The 19,765-nt window shown below is 40.0% G+C and overlaps 3 protein-coding genes across 8 annotated transcripts in view; all 3 read left to right on the top strand.

Annotated features, from left to right (window-relative positions):
• pbx1a (pre-B-cell leukemia homeobox 1a) overlaps positions 1–4,975 on the top strand; it is a 47,112-nt gene extending 42,137 nt beyond the window's left edge. For 2 of the 4 annotated variants that reach the window (XM_031854536.1, XM_031854535.1), the window contains 2 exons: positions 169–258; positions 2,970–4,975. In XM_031854536.1, the coding sequence (XP_031710396.1) occupies positions 169–258; positions 2,970–3,062 (183 nt within the window). In that variant the 3' untranslated portion in view covers positions 3,063–4,975. The remainder of the gene's footprint in view (positions 1–168; positions 259–2,969) is intronic. The other 2 variants (XM_031854539.1, XM_031854538.1) reach the window with 1 other exon arrangement.
• A 3,161-nt stretch (positions 4,976–8,136) lies between these two features.
• On the top strand, positions 8,137–15,870 carry prtfdc1b (phosphoribosyl transferase domain containing 1b). Its single transcript, XM_031855367.1, has 9 exons — positions 8,137–8,242; positions 8,487–8,593; positions 10,376–10,559; positions 10,898–10,963; positions 12,898–12,915; positions 14,281–14,363; positions 14,578–14,624; positions 14,767–14,843; positions 14,957–15,870. Exons 1-9 carry the CDS (start codon positions 8,195–8,197, stop codon positions 15,002–15,004), a joined length of 678 nt encoding a protein of 225 aa, XP_031711227.1. The 5' UTR covers positions 8,137–8,194; the 3' UTR covers positions 15,005–15,870.
• A 1,675-nt stretch (positions 15,871–17,545) lies between these two features.
• arhgap21b (Rho GTPase activating protein 21b) overlaps positions 17,546–19,765 on the top strand; it is a 32,921-nt gene continuing 30,701 nt past the window's right edge. For 2 of the 3 annotated variants that reach the window (XM_031854605.1, XM_031854603.1), the window contains exons 1-2: positions 17,546–17,754; positions 18,680–18,887. In XM_031854605.1, coding sequence (XP_031710465.1) covers positions 18,816–18,887 — 72 coding nt within the window. In that variant the 5' untranslated portion in view covers positions 17,546–17,754; positions 18,680–18,815. Of the gene's footprint in view, positions 17,755–18,089; positions 18,570–18,679; positions 18,888–19,765 lie in introns of those variants that run through there. The other variant, XM_031854604.1, reaches the window with a different exon arrangement.

The raw sequence follows: 19,765 nt of genomic DNA, 5'->3' as shown, positions 1-19,765 counted from the left end.
ATCAAGCTTGTAGTGGCAGTCAAATCCTTCTGATTCGCTGTTTGTAACCTTTTCCTGTTTCTGGTACCCTTTTACTATCAGACTGACCTTTCCTTGTGCATGGCTGTCTTTGTTATCCAGAGCTTTTGTCTGACCAGGCCTTTTGTCTGTGTGTCCCCGTTGTTCCAGGTGGATACCCTTCGCCATGTTATCAGCCAGACCGGAGGATACAGTGACAGCCTCGCAGCCAGCCAGATGTACAGTCCACAGGGCATCAACGTAAGACCTGTAAACAAGCCCCTTCTTCTCTGTTCCGTTCTTAACATTTTCTTTGCTGTCTTAGTTTGCAATGATGTCCCCAGTTGCAGGATGTGTATATTGTGTAATTCTGTGCGTACGCTAGGATGCCACTTAGCAGAGTTTGCCGGTGTTGAGCTGCTGTCCAGCCAGTTGCCCCCCCCTGCTCCAGTCGTGCCCTAGGTGGCAGGCAATGAGGCAGCCACCAGGCTGAGTAGCTGGACACGCTCCTGGTCTGTCGGAGGATATTAGCGTTAGCGAGACACCTGCAGTCGACAGGAACAAGGACACAGGTGTCATCCTCCCTCCCGATGCTACTCTCGCCTTGGCACCATAGGACAAGTCATACCTCCCTAAACTGGCGTCACAAAAAAAAAAAAAAGTTCCAGGTTGCTAATTCTTAAAATAACTCTTTAAGTAGCCTGTCACAGGCCGGGCCAGTTTTCTAGGTCTCCTTGCTGGGCTGTGCGGGGCGGGACAGGCAACACTGGAGGCAGTGTGTTAGCATGTAGATCCATAGCGACAGGCTGCGCGGGGTTGAACAGAATCAATACGACAGTCACAGGGACAGAAAGAGCGGGGCTTTGGGCTAACAGTCCAAGCACATTGGTCAGATCATTCATCCACAGGAACAGCAGCACTGACAGCCAAGCCTGCAACACCCCTCGTGCTAAAATAAGAACATGGATGCATGAAGCCAGTTGCAACATACAACAGGCTCCACTGGACATAGGTGTTCAATACACTGTGCTGGTGTGTGTGACTAATGAAAGCAGACAACACTTTGTTTATGAAAAAGTGTAGAACCAAAACTACCCTCCAAACTATAGTGCAATTTGGGCTTGGCAATTAAACAACATGTTTTCACAGAGCTAACCATACGATTTTGTGAAAAATAAATAGCCGGTGAACATAACAGAACATCCCACTAATCTTCTAACAATCTGGATACAAAATATTCAGTTTGCTTCGTGATACAAATATTGTAGCCAGAAATTACACATTTTCTTTCTCAAGTTGTACAACAAAATATTCTAAACCAAAATATTTTTTTTATTTCTTTTCAACATTTTAATAATGCATTCACTTTTTTGTATGTTATGCTTTTGTTTTACAAACAGATATATAATCTCTAGTTACCTGAATTAGGAAATACAGTTGCAAATTGAGAGTGGGTAAAAAAATCTTTTAGTTATTCAACAAATTCAGAGAAACAGATGTTTACCGCTGTGACTCCGATGATTAAACTAAGGATAGCGACAACAACCAGGGGCATACAAACAGAAGTTCAACCAATCGATGAGTCGAGGATATTAGGAGGTCATAGTATAATAATCAGGACAAACATAGAAATGAGGCACCATGAGAAATAAAAAATATCATGCTGGTGATGAATTAGAAAAACAGGAAACGTAGCATTTATCGTTAAAACTAATTGTGACAGCTTATTGTGAAATGTATTTTTGGCTGGCATCCTTCCCAATTAAAAACAACTATTTTTGAAGACTCACAAAAGAATAATAACAATTATATTGGTGATGGTGATATGAGTCTCTAATAGTTCTTTTATAAAAAATGCACTTTAACCAAAAAAAATGCAGTCTTTCAGCAAAGCCAGTGAATTAAGTGTGTTTATTTAGCGCAGATGACATTTTTTTCTATTTAAGATCTACTCACTGAACTCTTGTGGTGCACCTCTCCTTCTTTATCCTTGAACAGCAATTACACCCCTCAAATTGCTGGTGGGTGTTGCCTCTCTCAGAGACTGGAAATGTTTTTTTCTCATTCTTTCCTCTTTTTTTTCACCCTCTTGCTTCTGAATAAGATGACAGACAGTCTTTACACAAAATAACAGGGTTTGGAAATAAGAGGCTGCCAAAGCACGTCCGCCGCTCTCGCTAATAGCGTGGAAATTGCAATTAATGTCTTTAATGGTCTTTAGTCAACCTTTTATCGTGATTTGAGAAGGCCTCCATTTTAACGAGCTATTTTTTTTACTGTGATAATGTATTCTTTTATCAACCATCTCGGGGGTATGTTCTGAGATATATGAAAGGTCTGCGTATTCTGTGTTTCATCTCTTCTGTTTATCTCACTATATGTCAGCCGTTGGGAGGGAGAGATGAGGGAAGTGGCGGGATGATATTTCGAATGAAGAGTCTCTTAAAAACAGGGGTTTGGCTGTTTTTCGCACTGACTGTAAAGTAGCTGTAGTAGCAGACTAAATATACGGACTCAAAGCCCTTCTGTCTAAAATTGAAGTTGTTTTCTACGTACTGAATATATTTTTAAAAGCAACAAATGACCACGTTGATCATAGTGATGCAATATGTCTTGTTTCATTCATTTTTATTAATACTGGTGATATTATATATCTATATTCATGTCAACAAATCCCATGAAAAGAACAAAATAAGTATACACTGTGCCCAGGTTTATGGTAATGAGGAATCTCTGCATCCCGCCGAACATTGAGACTCACTGATGTGTTTTTTAAAAGTTTACAATAGTAACTCTAGTAGCTCTATGGCACATAGGAATACATTATATCAGGCTTCATCTACACAGGCAATACTTGTTAGTGGGATCAATTCATTGTTTGTTTTGGTTTAATCCTTAAAGACACTTTTATGGCAATATTGTATCTTACAGTGTTACCATGAAGCTAACTATTTCCTGTCTTATCTAAACAGACAAACGGTGGCTGGCAAGATGCTCCGACTCCTTCGTCAGTGACATCGCCCACAGAAGGACCGGGAAGCGTTCATTCGGATACTTCCAACTGAATTTATCCATCTCTACACCGCATCTACACAAACCATGGACTGACCTTGCTATTTACAGTATTAAACAAAGGAATTCACTGCCCCACAGTTTGGAAAGGTACTGTGAGTTTCTAACCAGAAAAAAAAAACCAAGTAATATTTCCTCTGCTTATAACGTTGGACATTTGGGATACAAACAAAACGTTTGACAATAAAAATCAAAACAAGACCGCAATCAATGGAGACGTTTGTACAGATTTCACATTATATTCAGAGGGCTGGGGTTACTTATTCACTCGTAATGTTTTCACTCATAATGATGAAATGATATGATAACGTAAATAAATCAAATCATTGGTTTTAAGTGAAAATACGTCATTCTACCTCTCAGCCACGAAAAAAAAAAGTAGAAAAAATATGTCAGTGACCATTATTTGTTTTGTAAAAATGAAACTTTTGTCTTTGCAAGCAAGAGGCACATCTTACTTACATTTTGTTGTCTCTCACCTGTTCTACGGTACGCCATTTAGACCTAAATATTGCTCAGTTGTTTACAATGTTTTACTTGATAAAAGTATGTCCATCTTCCCCTCTGTCTCTGACGAGTCAAAACCAGAGTTGTGTCAGGAGATTTTACCTCTAAGGTAACCCTGTGAAGTATGTTATCTGTAAAACAATAAATAAATACTTGTCATCAAATCGGACAAGCTTGACATCATTCATTAAGATGGAGGAAATAACTTAAAAGCAAACCATTTTTTTTATTCTGTTGGTTTTGGTTCTACAGCATATTGGTGGAGTTACAGTGACAGAATTGCGGGATTCACTGATGCAGTTAGAAAAAAAACAGGAATTTTGCTCTATGCTGGACAAGGAGACCTTTTCTTTTAATTTACTTGAATGCTTTATGATATTTCTTATTATTTTCCAGCTTCACCACTACAGAAGAAACGTTTTTGACGATGCCAAAATGCTGATTTAACCAAAACAAAAAAACGGTCAAAAAAAGTCATCATGAAGTCAGTTGTAATCTACTCTTTCATCAAATATAAACAGCATTTATGTCTTTTTCTTCTCATTTAAATCACCATCTCCTGTTATTCAGCTCTGGTGCTACAATCAAGTGAATAACACTGTTCCATTGAAAGGAATACGAGATGAAATATCACTTTCTACGGAGGAGAAAGTTTGTCAAGAGCGTCTGTAACTGAGTTTGTTTTTCAATACATGAACCACAATCCACTTAAACAGGGAAGTCATTATGTTAATAGAGTTTTATGGTGGATCCTCGCTCCTGAATCTACAGCACAGGTCCACAAATGCTTCAGCACGGAGCCACTGATCATCGCCATGAAACGAGCATCTGGATGCACCTGAACTGCTGCTCGGCTCTAACGAGGACCCTTTGGTGTAAAGATACTGTTATGTTCCTCATTTTAATGAATGGTGTCCTCTTCTGGACATTTATTTCAGTATAAAACATTCAAGTCGTTATACTATTCTGCTGGTACTGCTTTAGTAACCCTAGAATTGACCCCAAAACAAATGTAGACATTTGAATTCATGCTTGTCTCTGTACTGTCATACTGATTCTTTCTTTCAGTATAAAACATTTATGAACATTGTAAATGTTACCCATTAAGCACTAAAGAAGGGACAAGTCATTATGTCAAATAATGTGTTTTCTGAGCAGTCTAACCTTGTTTATAGACACTTTTTATGTTGTGTGGCTTCTTTGTATTTTGTTATTTTTTTATGGTATGCTTAATGTAGGCTATTACTTTTTTTTTTTTTTTTTTTTTTTTGCTTATACCCACTCTGGTGAATTGGCTCATGAACTTTCAACATGTGTTTATGTGCACCATTGTGCTTGACTTGCTTTGTTGGAAAGGGTTTTCAACACATTAAAAATGATATGTAATACTGCGAGATTATACATTTCAAAAAATGTCTTTTTATTGTTGAGTTTACAAGAGAGCAAAACGCTCATTTCATGTTGCTCAGCATCACACTGAGGCATCTTACGGTCATCACAGTCACTGTTGTGAGAAGCCAAGTTGTTGTTGTGATGTCAATCAAGGTTAGTGGCTGCCAGTAGAAATCATCCCTCTTATGCTCTCTCTGTGCTCCCTGCCTATTATTATGGCTCCTTTCCAACATGTTAGTGTACATGCACAAGACAAACACCTGCACACTATGCTGAATTCAAGTCTATGTAACAGTGGACAGATATCAGTGACTGACAGAAAAAAAGAAAGATAAAAAGATAGGCAGTGTTTGTCAGGATTTCAGCTTCTTCTTGGACTTTCAGGAGCAAACAAACCTATTCAAAGCCCCTTCTATCTGAAAATGTAATCTTTTCAATCTATTTTCAAGCAATACCTGCAGCAACGCATGACCGTAGAGATAAAGGTATTCATTTTAATTAAAGGATAAGGCTGGTGTCATTCTATGTTTGTGGTGTATAGTCAACAAATCTCACGAAAAGACCAAAACATAAACTAAAATGGGTTCATTGTCGCTCAATACTTTTTAATACAGTTTTGAAGATGTTTCAAAACTGGTCACAAAAATGTTGCATTTAAAAAACAAAAAACAGCTGGTCACTGTAGGTTTTTCTTTGAGCACACACACCACTCACACAAACATTCTATTTGTCGCCCAGTGCAACAATGTGGCTCATTGATGTGTGGGTTGTTCTTGACAACAATAGAGGTCCATCACACAGAGGAATACAATGGAAGGAAATACCCAAGATATTTTGGATATATTTGGGTCATCTTACCGTTTCTGTCATATCCCAAATCTGAAGGAGGGGAGCAGTCACATCCTTGATAGATCCCCCCCCCCCCCATTCAAATTCTGCAAACAACACCACTGACACTATCCGGCTGGACAGTTGTATGTCCGACAGAATTACTTTCATCGCGACTGAATATTCATAATTGGCCCAACAACGGGGGCGAGGGTAGGAGGGAGCAGTTGGTTGTAAGGTCTGCGGACGGTCACAGGCCTTGACTGCTGAGCGAGTGTGAAATGCCAAAGCCAGAGACTGCTCCGCTGCGCCTGGAGGGCAGTGAAAGAGCCGGCCTGCTCTCACCAACAGAGGCATCAAAAGCAATGTGACAAGACTTCATCCAAAAAAACATCTTCCGGCCTTCGCTCTGCACTCAGACGCTCATCGGCATGATTATCACAACATCAAGTCGGCTGCGTCGTCACCTTAAACTCAAATTGTAAAATAAGTTGTGCAGGGAATGAAAACTGTTCTCTGTAGTTTTTCGGAGAGATTTCGTGTGACGCAGTGTACACCTCCTCGTTCCTCGGGGGTGGTGACACAGTGCGCGCTGATTGAAATCTAATGTTGCTGTTGACATCTGCCTCCCCAGCTGTCATTGTACCACTGTTTATAATTACAGCTGCCGTAGAAGAGCATGGGTGGGTGGCTCAGACACCTCGTCTCCCCCTCACACCGGAGCCCAGCAGACTGCTCTAATGTGCGGTGACACAACAGCCTAGACATACTGCTGCTGCTGCTGTTGGACTAACTGACCACATGAGTTCCTGGGTGGTTCATCCTAAATTCACTCATTTACACACTGTCACACAGACACAAATTATATTGTGCAGGAGACTGGGTGTGGCATGTGGAGCTCTTAAATTACAGGCTGTCAAGTCTTTCTTTTGTCTGTTGTCTATAGGCAGACAGGATGAGACAATGTTTGAGAATGTTCAAGAGAGTAAATGCATCAAAAATATGGGAATATTGAATCAGATTACAAACAACATGTATTGAGCGGAACAAAAGCAGTGTACAAAAAGGCCAGAAGGCGCTGTCCCTCTCCACAAGATGGCGGTGCTAACTCGTTTTCTCAAAAACATCCACAAGTTGAAGGTGGTATTTAAATAAAGTTTAAGGCGAACATGTAATTATTGCCTACTGGGGATTTTGTGATGAGTTTGACTGGCACCGGATTGACACTATTTTGCTTGTATTCTGCTTTTCACTTCTTTTGTTTTCTCGGTTACTCTTGTGTACCTCCAAAATCATTTCTTTTTCTTTTACTCAACTACATTTCTTTAGCTATAGATTAAGATTTTACATCGAAAACATGGCAGCTTCTCAAACATGATGTATTTCTATGGATTTAATTGCTCAACTGTAGGTAAGTAGGTGAGTTGAGCCTCACCTTAACAGAGTATGGCTTGAAAAAAATGCTTGTACACGAAGGATTCAGCAATATTACTACAATAATACATATAGTAACTCTGAAAGGGGTCATTCTGTATAATGGATCATTTTACTGTTCTCTGTGGTGGAAGAAGTACTCAGATATTTTACTTAAGTAAAAGAAGCAATGCCACAGTGTATACATATTCGGTTACAACTGAGAGTACAAAAGTATTCAAATCAAAATATTCTAACAATACAGAAAGTAAAAGTGCTCAGAATGCAGGATGGCTCATTTCAGAGTAATATATATTATTAGTTTATAATTCCACTTTAATGTTGCTTTGTATACTGCTGAGTAGCATTATTATTTATTTGTCAAATATATATTTTGTATAATTAATCTGCAAAGTAAGTAGTAAATAAAGCTGCCAAATAAATGCAGTAAAGTAAAAAGGACTTGCCAATAACATGTTGTAAAGTAGAAGTGTAAAGTAGCAGAAAATGTAAATACTCAAGTAAAGTAAAAGTTATTTAAAATTATACTTAGGATGGGTACTTGAGTAAATATATGTACTGTATCTACATACCACCCCTGTTTATTTCTGTCCATGTAACTGATGAAATATTGTTGTACTTCTACTTTACTTTTTAAATTGTGAGTGCAGGACAATTTCTTAAAATGAGGTATTCTTATACTCTAGCATTACTTTGACTTAAATACGGTTGTGTGTACCACAGCCCAGGGCCGTGGCCTGCATAACCTTCCATAACGAGCTAAAATTAAGCATCCATGTGGCAAATAGTAATAACTAAGTGTTATGTTGCCCCTGGCGGTAACAGTGGGGTACTACAGGCCACAGACGGCTGCAAATCGTTTGATAGTTTCAGGGAACATTCCAACGGCCCGATGCTCCTCCTCTCTCCGCGAGCTGCCAAATCCAAAGCCTTTTCTTTTTGCGTGTCGGAAAAGAAAAACAACATGGCAGACTTTGCTGTCCAATCCCACGGAAGAAGCGGCGGCATTGTGGTAATTAAATAAGAGATAAATAAAAACACGACAGGGAATTGCAGGACAAGTGCTGCATGGTGTCACTACAGCACCGGACAAAAGTTTACTCTGTTCGTGCAGTTTCTGCGCATTCGGACAACTCTGCGCACCTTGTGCGTGTATAGCTCCTGCAGAGGCACGCTGTCTCAGGCCAAACTCGTTTGATGTTTAATGCTCAACAATGAAGCCACATGATGCTTTGCGTTTATCCTTTCCCTCCCAGATTAACGATGACTGGCCAGGCTACAGTTTAGACCTCTTCAGCTCTCCGGCGCACTACTGCGGAGATTTAGACTGCGTCTTCATTCCGCACGGCGTGATCATTGACAGGTACGACACCGACCTTCAGATCCCGCTGCCTATCAAATCAAAACTGTTCGAGCTTCCCAGATGTTTCGATGGTTGCGTGAGAGCTGTGCGTGACCTGTGGGGTATAATTTGTTGCGGGCTGTGGTGTGGTATTTAACTGTTGGGGTTTTGGCGTATAATCTATAAAATGATCACTGTGACGCTGAAAATCCCCCCACAAAACAAACAACAACAACAACAACAACAACAACAACTCCTAAACAGACCATTTATACGGCATCCTGAGAGCGCTTTGCTACACAATCCCCTACAGTTAATGTCACTTTTAAAGCTAGAATATGTATAGAACGTTTATTAGACAATCATAGCATACATGAGTCAGAATCATTCTCAGTCAAAGGCTTTAAAATGTTGAAATCAATATGAAAATAATCCCCCCCCCCCCCCCCCAGTAGTGGTTAATCACTATGGTAAAATAAAAAGTTATGATACCGTCATAACATGAGACTCGCTACACGTAAAACAAGAGCAAGAAATGTATTTGTTAATTATATTGAGAACTAGGGCCAACACTATCGATTAATCTGCAAGTGAATCGTTTATATACAGAACGCCAGAAAATCGTGAAAAATCCAATTGTTCATCCCACATCCCAAGGCCACATCCTCTAACGTCTTGTTTGTCTGATCAACAGTCAAAAACCCAAATGCATTCAGGTATGTATTTACTTTCACGTATGGCAAAAAGAGCTTAACATTTTCACATTTAAGATGTTTCTGATTAAGAAATGTCTAAAACAATTACTCGATTATCACAATAGTTGTGATAGGTTTTCTGTCAATCGACAAATCTCTGCAGTTCAAATCAGAATCGTTCATTCGGCTACATCAGTATGTAAACCAATAACATAAAACAATCGTATTATTATCATTTCATTGAAATCTGAATATTGCCCAGCTGTATTAAAGGTCTCGTATTGTAAAAAGTATGATTTGTTGAATGTCTTTTTTAAATGATAAAGCAGGTCTAAGTGCCACATAAATACTGTGAAGGTATCGAACAATCAATCCATAGAGAAATACACAAAGCCCGTATTCACAAACCGTGCCTTTAAATGAGCCCTCAGGATTTCTGTATGGTTGATGTCACACCTCTACAATAAAAACAAAGCATTTCACAGTTTTAAACACTCTAAATGTGTAACAGTGTATTTCCTTGTTGCGGTGTATGTGAATGACATCAGCTGACAGGAATTAAATATGGACTCAAGCTGTTGTCCATTAAAACGCGCTGAAAAGAAGCGTTTAAGACAGGGTGAATAAAGTGATATTCAAGGATTCAAGGATTATTCAGACACAATATAAGAAAGATGAAAAGGCTTTTTTTCTGAATAAAGCTTGTAAACATGTTCTAGTTGAAACCACAAGTACAAGTATGACCCTGGAAATTAGCATAATACGTCTCCTTTAAAGTAATTTTTGTACTTAAAAATGCCTCATCTTGCATTGTTCAACAAATCAAGATATCGAGATCAGCACCACAAACTGTTCACTTGTCCTTTAGCCTGTGACTTAAGCTTCCACCAAATTCCAATGAAATGTGTTAAAGTATTTCAGATAGCATGCAAACAACAAACAGGAGTGTGAACATCTGGACAGATTGTTGTGATACAGAGAGTCATGGATGGTAAGTTAGCCTACAGACATGAATCACCCACAGCTGTGAGCCCAGGACCTGTGAGACAAGACCACCCCTTTTCTTTAATGCGCTGACGAAGAAGTTCACCTTTCACGTCGCTTACAGGACCGAACGTCTGGCTCGAAACATCATGGACGACCTGGGGGACCACGACATCGTGGTGCTATGTGTGCTGAAAGGAGGCTACCAGTTCTGTGTCGACCTGGTGGACAGGATCAAGGCCCTCAGCCGCAACTCCAACCGCACCATCCCCATGAGGGTCCACTTCATCCGGCTCAAGAGCTACCTGGTGAGCCTCTGCCCACTGCTACACAGACGACGTCCCTGTGACTTAGTCATGAGATGTGTGTTATATGTTATACATTATGACGGTGGTGCATTTGTGGGTCTTTGCCTTCAATGTGCTGTTTTCATGTGGCCACCTGAATACCAGCGGCTTTGAAATGTGTATACAGATGACATGTGATTACCCCGTGTGCTACAATACACTTACGCCTTTAATTCATCATTTGTTTCAAGTTTGATGATTCCCGTCCATGCGTGTGGCAATCGTTATGAAAAACACTACTTAGCTAATGTGGTCCCGTGCAATTCCACATTTTTATTTATGTGTTTTGATTTCCTCAGAATGACCAGTCCACAGAGGATCTTCACATACTCGGAGCAGAGGATTTGTCTTTTTTAGCAGGAAAGGTAATGTTCTTCTTATCTGCACCGTTGAAAAACAGCTGGACTCTTGATAAAGAACTGATTCTGAGTCCAGTGAAACATAATCACACGCTCTTTTTCAATAAAACTAACCGAGGCGTTGAGATGGTGGGTGTTGATAGACGGCAGCCTCAAGAGGGCAGCCTTCCCTCTGATCTGCTATCTCCCTCTCCATCCCGAGGAAGTGCTTCTGCCGCTTCTGTAAAGGAGATCAAAGATGGCAGTTTCTGATCAGATATAACTTTTGTAATGTCATTGTTTAAGTCGAAGCAGAAGGCGGACTCTTGTGTAAATGGGAGGATATACTTGCTGTCACAGCAGATCAGGAGGTCGAGTTGTTACAGGCTCACTCTTCATCTGCTTGTCTTGTTATCATGTCATCGATATGAGCACATCACTGGACTGGAGGCTCTGTAAGTGTGTGTGTGTGTGCTGACTGTTAACTCATCTGATAGTTTATACTATTTACTAAAGGTGATATTTCCAACCTGATTCCAAACCTGTGGTTGGTCACGAGATTAATTGAAGGGGTTGTAAATAATAATTAAAAAAAACACATTCTGACGCACAAAATCATCTTTACTTTTGAGACGTTTCTCTAATCATTGATTTTTTTTCTTGTGAAATACTGTCAGCCTTGCCTCTTCAAATCATAGACATGCACACTACCACAAAGAATAGCAAGTAGACTTTGCTGTGAGTGAAGGAGTAACGAGCAGAAAGGGTTAAGAAGTGCTTTTGCCCTTTCGAAATGGGTTGCACGAATACCAAGTGTCACATTAAACAGAGCAAAGCAGCTAGTGCTTTGATTTAAGTAGCTGGATCTACAGAATGTTTTACCTTTCGCCATTAAATATGAATAAACGATTAATCAAGTGTCGCAACGGTTGTTGATTCGTTTTTCATTTGCACATACAGTAGTAGTACAGTGATGTTTCTCTGCACACACCTGTGCGTACAGTATCTGCACGTGTGAGTGTCTGTGCATGCACAGGGATGAATAACTCAACCTCTACTACAGCAGTCCTACGTCAGCGAGAGTATTCCTCGGTAAAATAAATCAGCTGATCTGAACACTCACAGTCACCCGCCTCTTAGCTGAGCACGCACACACACACACACACGCACACTAATATGTCCTGTAGCCAGGCGTGGCATGAATGCCTGAAACATGAATAGGATATGAGGTAGTAAGCTCGAGTCATTGCCTGCTGCTTTGCTCACAGTATTTTAAGTGTGCCTGTGAAATCCCTGAGCTCCCTGTGATGTATGGCTAAATGTAATCACCTGTTTGTAAGAGTGCTGCGATGTTTTGCTGGAAGAAGTGAACTAATTGTGTGACACGGAACATATGACATAGTTCACGTTACTCCCTCCCTACAGTGTATCTGAGGGTAGCTTCCCCTTTAATATAACAGCGTATTCCTTTGTCTTTCTCCAGGGTTTACTGCACTCTTAATGAATCTGTATGAGTAATGAGGCCTTGACAAAGCACGTGACTACATGCTTGGCTGAATCCTTTGTTTGAAAAGTAGAGTAAACTGCACACAGTTACATGGCAGTTAAAGTTGTTTTTAGTTGTTTTTTTTTTGTTCATCGTGACCTAGCTAAGTTGAACTGTTGGACTGCGGCTCTTCATATAAATAGTGCCCAGTTGTCTCCAGCTGATTAGGCAAACATTTGCAGAATCTCAGCTATTTCAGTGTGACATTCAATGAGGGGCCGTGGGGGACATAGGTTTCCAAAAGTGGAGTAGGCTGACATTTTTCTGCTGCATTCATGTCCCTGCTGTGCGACTGACATCTTTTAAATCTGTGTGTGGTTCATTAGCAGATGCAGCAGTTTTTGCTTTCTGTCCTCAGCCAAGAATAATTGTTTGCCTCTCTCCCTCTCTTCTCATCCCAACATGCTCTCATAAGAACGTACTGATTGTGGAGGTGAGCCAACCATGTTTTTTTTTGCTTCTCTGTTTTCCTCTAAACCAAATGTGGGCCTATTATATTTATCGTCGTGGTCGGCTATCCGGGTCAAGAGGAGCCGTTTCAAGTTTTATTTTCGACATGAGGAACATTTTTAATTGGCTGACCTATATTTGTGAATAAGAGCTGTTTTTTTTTCTCAACCTGGTCATGAACTCTCTCTTGTTAGCCTGTATTGGTTAAAAGGTGCACAAGGGAAGGAATGACATTTACAGGAAATAAATCAATGTATTCATACAGTCATGGTTACTTATGGTGTGCAGATATTGCATAATTAAACATTTTTTTATTGCAGTATTTTTGAAATGGATCCCTTTTAAGTCTTGCATTTTCTTTGATTCTTTATTCAGTATGTGTCTTTTAGATATGACACTCAGTGAACAATGGATAGCAATGAGCAGGCCAGATCATTTAGCAGCCAAGGAACCAAAACGGACCTCAAAGAGTGAATATTGGACTTTCAATCATCAGTTGACAAAGACACAACTCCAAATAAATGCTAAAGCCGCTCACAGTTTGCTAACATGTTAGCCGAATCAACTTAAAAAGTCGATAATATGTCTGTTTTGTTTACAGCTTGTTGCACTGCATCCAAGTGGCCCAGAAAAAAATGTCAAAGAATCAGCTTTAAGTACTTTAGATATTGAATATTTCTTCATCTACTTTGTTGAATTTTCTTAAATAAGCGTTTTACTTTTGGTGAGAGTATTCAACGTGTCTGCCGTTGAATGGCAAATAACTACATATCACAATCAGGATGTTTTGCCTTTTAGGTTTATTCTAAGCTGCTTTTTCTCATATGACAATCTGTGAAAAGCTTTTTTTTATAAAACACAGGCAACTTAAAGTTGTTTTGATCTTTGTTTGATTCGTTTTTCATACTTCTTTCTTTAAGTTATAAGAAACAGGATTCTACATGAGTAACAGGAAGCTAGTGCTCTCTCCGCCGTACTCTCTGCTTATATGCTGTCACAAGTGAAAAATGTTTAATGTAAGTGTTTAGGGACAATCCTTTCTACATAAAGGGCATGTTGACCTACACCTACATGACGAAGCATACCACCGCTCTTAACCTCTTCCTGATAAAGACGCCAGCGGCAGTTTTGTGTAACACTACCCGTTGGTTTTTTGATTTCCTCTTTTCAAGTGGAATTCATTTCTAAAAACAGCTCATAAACAGTTATGCAATACAAGTACAGTGTGACCAACTTCTTCCTTTTCACTTGTACTCGGGTGTGAGATGGATCTGTTTTCCGTCTGCATTTCCGTATTGGCACTCTCTTGCTTTTTTTCAATGGAGTTTTTCTAACTTTTCCTTTCCAGGCCATTGTAGGCACCGGAAAGACAATGGAGACTCTCCTGAAGCATGTTGAAGCCTTCAGGCCCAAAATGATCAAAGTAGCAGGGTACGTTTTTTTTCTGCTGTAAAGAACTTAAAAACTAAACCAGGCCTGCTTTGTGAATCACTTATTTTCTGGCCTTCCAGTCTAGACAGAGAGGGAAAGAAAGAGACAAAGAAAGATTAAGTTTCAAGTACTACCGCATTAAAATGAAAACCTGTCCTACGCGACGGGTAGAAAGAGATATTGTGTGATAATGTCTGCTTTTATTTTCCCACAGATTGCTGGTGAAGAGAGTGCCACATAACGCAGCATGTCTTCCTGACTGTATGTACCTGACCAACCCTTTTTATGTGTTTATGAGTCAGTGGTTCATTCGCACTTATTTTTTTGTTGCAGCTCGCTAGTCAGTGAGTCAGTGGGCCATGGAAATACTGCATTTAATGTTCCCCTTTGTCTTTGATTTCAGATGTCGGCTTTGAGATACCCGATCGGTTTGTGGTTGGATATGCCTTAGACTACAATGAGTACTTTAGAGACTTAAATGTAAGTCGGTAAAGTCTTTTTTTAAATTTAGACAACAGTGAAGAGATCATAATGACTGTCTAGTAAAACTTAGCATCATCAAACACAGACTGCTCTTTCTACTTTTTTTTTAGCACATCTGTGTGATCAGCGAAAGTGGGAAGATGAAGTACAAGATTTGAAAAGAGGACTGCAAAAGGAGGCGGATGTCGTCTTAACAGGAAGCCTGAACATTTTTATCCCTGAGCTGCCACTCACACACAGCTGCTATCGTGACACTTGATCTCAAGCATGCCCCGCTTTGTTATAACATTCCTTCCATGAACCGTTATTAACGACGGACACCGTCATTTAACTGGTCATTTTATAAAAGCAAGTACATGCTTCACCGTCGTTTTAGAGTTGCAACTTCATTCTTCATGTTTGCAGAAGCTATTCATATGTAAGATGTTTAGTTAGTTTGACTCTAACACAAATATATTTTACTTCTTGTATGCAATGTAAAGGACGTGATAATCACGACCTTTTATGAACGTGATCAATATTTGTTTAGTGTGTGATGAAGTAACATAGGAAACATACTGTAGCTTCTTTTTAAATGAAAGGGAGTTGTTTTATTAGAAAATCTGTGATAGAATTTTACATTTTCTTCACCTGTACCTGTACGGTGTTTCATTAGGTAGTTATCTTTGATGCTACTGTACAAACAAAGTAGTTTATAAACTGTGTACTAACTACCTATTTTTGTTCATTCTGTATTTGAGGTGTAGTGGGATACTTTTGTCATTTCTGTGTTTCCTTTCATAATTTAACATACCAGTATAGTATTTTTTTTAGCAATTCTGTGTTATCTATCACTGCATTCTCTTCACACTGTTTTGTTGACTTACAAAATGTATTTTCCAATGTTGATAAAACTTGTTTGAAGTGGCGTCTTGGTCAGAATAACCTTGTGTATCTCACATGTTTTTCTTAGGCTGATGGGAGGGCTTTGAGTCATTGAAACATCATGTTGAATGCTGTGTTGAAATCAGGTTTTTTTTATACAATCCTTATAGTATTAAAGTGCTGTTGAAAATATTATCACAGATTTCTTAAACTCCCAAACCTCTTGTTGACTGCTGTATGTTTGTGTTCTGGTTTTAGGACTGGCTAAAGCCGCTTCCTGAACCATTGGGCTACCATTCTTTGATAAAAGAAAAATTGGCAAACTACAAATGAACTAGAAGGAACAAAAAGAGTCAGTTGTGTTGAGCTGTTGTGCTCTTTGTACACACCTGACATATGACTCAGTCTTGAAGCAGGGAACACAAAGTGCCATAAAAACTCAAATGTTCTTTTCTCCGTGGTACTTACAGTGAATTTACTTTGTGACCTTCTAACTCAATTTAGCTTGCAAGAATTAATGACTTGACGAGGTACTCCAATAGAATCACATCACACTATTACCATCCGAGGATTTAGTCAATAGTTTTGGAAGTAGTGGAAGAAGTCTTCGGATTCTTTACTTGGGTAAAAGCAATAACACACTGTAGAACTACTCCATTATGAGTAAAAAAATGTGCTTAAATTAACAAAAACTAGGTATGCAGAAAAGTGCCGTCTTTAAGTATATATTATTGGATTATTATTTCTGATGCTAATGTGTAAATACCATTTTACAGTTGCAGCTGGTAAAGTGGAGCTAATTTGAACTACTTTTAATAGCGTTTGGAAGTTGAATTTTTAACAATACATCAGTGTACATCAGTGAACACAGACGGAACGCCGCTACAATCAGGAAAAAAAAATAATCTTACAGTATTTGGTTAAATGTACTTGGTTATTTCCAACTCTTTTTTTTTTTAAACACTAGACTTCATAAAATCCAGACAATGAAACAAATAAGAAATGACAAGAGAGGTCAAGAAGAAAAACAAAACAATAACATTTTTTGGGATGTGGTTCAGAGATGCTCGGGTACCAATGGAGTTGGACTAACATGTCTGAGTTATTTGCCAACACTTCTATCCACGGTATAGCTGCTGACGGTAGGCCTGTCTGGGCAGGACAGCTTTGTGAAAGTCCCCTCTCTACACTGACCTCTGTAACAAAAGCTGCCAGTCCCAAGAACAGGTGGTCCCTTATGGCAGAGAGGAATAAAGGGGACATGTGTCAGGGCCGGAGCTTCCCATGAGCTTCTTTTTTTGTTGGTCTACAGACACAATCTGCTCAAGATTTTATGTCGAGTATTGAATTCGTGTTTTATCTGCTTTTGGGAGCAGACCATGGCAGCACTATGGGAGCAAAAGATTATATGCCGTGTGGTGGCTTGCCTGTGTGTGAACTCACTTTCCATATCCACCATCATCCACATGCCAGCCCTGCTCGACCTCACTTTGAACCAGGACATGTGACTCCTCGTTCAGCCTGGTTGTTTATATGAAACAAAATCGGGTACGATAGTGACAAATGCCTGATATGTGCAATGTGGATTGGATAGTGAGTCTGTGTATCTTCTACTTTGACGCACACAGACGGTGTCTGTTCCCGACTCGTTGAAATGGTTAAATAGCACCACTTTTCTTTTTTTTTTTTTTTTTTTACAAGCGCAGCTCGCTTCTTGTAAACTCGCACCCGATTGGCCCGATCAAACTCAACGCCGCTTGTGATTGGCTGAGAGTGTCCCTGTTGACCGAAGGTGGACTCCGACAGAGTCGGGAAAGCTGGAAGCGAAAAAAAAAAGGAAAAAAAATCAGCCACGAAACTGCACCATGCGCCTCCCCTGAGTAGGTTTGGAATAATCACCGGGAAGACGTCCGTACAGAAACTATATTAAATCATGTCTGCCCATCTTGGACCTCCACAGCTATGATTTTACTTTGTCTTCTCGCTTTTATGGACAACCGCCGCCGCTGTTGCCCGTCTGTAATGACGACTCTCAACTCCACAGGTAACTTTGTTTAAACTCCACCGTTAGCATCGATGCTACCCGATAGCAGCCTGTTGTCTCAGTTGGTTGGTTAATTTCACTTTACACGCTTTACAGTTTGCGTTCACAGCGCGTATAACGTGGGCAGCGGCCACAGCGCACCATGTCGTCATTTTAACTTTTTTTTTTGTTGTGGCGGTATTTTAATAAAACGTAACAAGGAAAAGGCTACTTTAGTTGGTCGCTTGAGAACAACAGCTCGACACGCTCTGTTCGTGACTCGGTTGACCATTGAGCTCAAACAAGAGAAGCTCAAATGAGCCCTCTCTAAATCACATAAAAGGCGGTGTTGTGATTATAGTATACACGGTATAGAGAACGTAAGTGTCTCGTGCGTTATACTCCCGGCTGTAAACGGTTGTTTTTTTTGTAACTCAATTTCCAACGTGACGGACTTTTGTAGCCTGTAGTCCACTTGTTGCTGGCCATTCATCATGTAGCGAGTGTTGACGATCCACGTTGTTGTGCCTCGAGCTGAAGGCAGCGAGCCCAGGTTTGGTGTCGCGTGAAGAATGCGGTGATGATTGTTGCTTTGTCACAACACTGTCTTTACCACGTCCACAAAAAGGCGAAACTCCGTTAAGTGTACTTGGATTACTTTTGTAACAGTTAGCAGCTTTTTTTTTTAACAAACTTGTTCTCACGTTTCATTATATATTGTTGCATTGTATTTGTCCAAATCAGCCAGTTTAGAGCTTTGTAAAGACCTGTTGCATAAAGCTGATTGTCCAACATGAAGAACGGGTGATCTGCATAATGTGGGTTGAAGCACTAAGGTATTGATTCGTGTTGTTGTTTCACAGATGCCATTCCTGAGCAGTTCGTGTGAAGATACGTGATTGTAAATGCAGTTATAACACATTTCTTCCTCTTATCTCCCCCACAGATGGACTGAAGAATCGAGCACGAATGGAGGAGTGAATTGGACGGAGTGGAACATCTTTTCTTTCATCCTGCTTGCTGGAGCTATACCTTTTTTCGATATGGGCTTTCACGGATAACAGGATTTGAAGTGAAGTTGAATGATGGCATCACGTTGGGTTCATTCTTGCGAGGATGATGAGAGGCAACAAGCTAGATCTTCTTTCTGCGAGGTAAACGACGACCACAGCTCAAAACCTCATACGTTGTGTGCCTTCTTATACAATGATGAATTACATTTTATTTAAATGGTGGTCGTGAAAGTCATTTTTTGGGGGGGTAACTGACTCTGGTTTCTCACTTAGTTGTTAGTGGGGGAGTGGTGTGTTTGACACTTTGGCCCAGCTGTTTGAGATTGTAACGCCTGCTGAATTGTTTTGCTCCTTATCTCACCAGTGCTTCATTGTTTTGGTTCTTTTTTAAATAATTATAGACATCAGATTTTCTTTTTCTTGTAACCCGCTGGGGCGGATCATGGTTCATGTGGAGATAAAAACAACAACACAGGTTTCCATTGCAGGACAGCGTTTTATTAGATTACATTTTAATCAAACTCATCACTGGTGGAAGTGGGAGGAGACAATGGCATTGAAGCAGTTTATTCAAGACCCGTCTTTCAGGTTGTTAAGCTGTGACCCCGTGTGAGACCAGACAGTACACCATCTGCTCCTCTGAAAGCTCGTCGCCTGAATGAAGACCCTCGTGGTGAACTAGGTAGCAACCCTGTACTGTTGAAAACGGAAGGGCGGCTATTTATAGAACCCGTAGTTTTTCTTTCATTCCCTCCATTGTCTCTAATGTAATATTCAGCTCTTTACTAATGCCTCCCTGCTTCTGCGTGAGTGGTCTGTGAACGAGGGATCTAAAGCTCCTCGTGTTGTCACTTAGATGTATTGAATTTGATCCGAGATCGTCGGGTGCAGCACAGGAGAGCAAAAGGTACCTCCGTACCCAACGCCACATTAAATCAATTCAAATAACAGACTCCGTCTCATTAGGTTTGTTTTCAGTTTATTTATACTTTACTGTATTTATACATTATATATATATA

Source organism: Anarrhichthys ocellatus, unplaced genomic scaffold (assembly GCF_004355925.1).
Source record: "Anarrhichthys ocellatus isolate YVR2014 unplaced genomic scaffold, GSC_Weel_1.0 scaffold15, whole genome shotgun sequence".
In the NCBI taxonomy this organism is placed as follows: Eukaryota; Metazoa; Chordata; class Actinopteri; order Perciformes; family Anarhichadidae; genus Anarrhichthys; species Anarrhichthys ocellatus.
The sequence above is the reverse complement of the archived record's forward strand: the minus strand, read 5'-3'. Positions and strand labels throughout refer to the sequence as shown.

What these genes read in the sequence shown, in the direction of transcription:
- prtfdc1b (XM_031855367.1), top strand. Translation starts at nt 8,195, where the DNA reads ATGGCAGACTTTGCTGTCCAATCCCACGGAAGAAGCGGCGGCATTGTG. An exon ending in GAAGAAGCGGCGGCATTGTG is followed by an intron (nt 8,243 to 8,486) that starts GTAATTAAATAA and finishes TTTCCCTCCCAG; the next exon opens with ATTAACGATGACTGGCCAGG. An exon ending in AGTACTTTAGAGACTTAAAT is followed by an intron (nt 14,844 to 14,956) that starts GTAAGTCGGTAA and finishes CTTTTTTTTTAG; the next exon opens with CACATCTGTGTGATCAGCGA.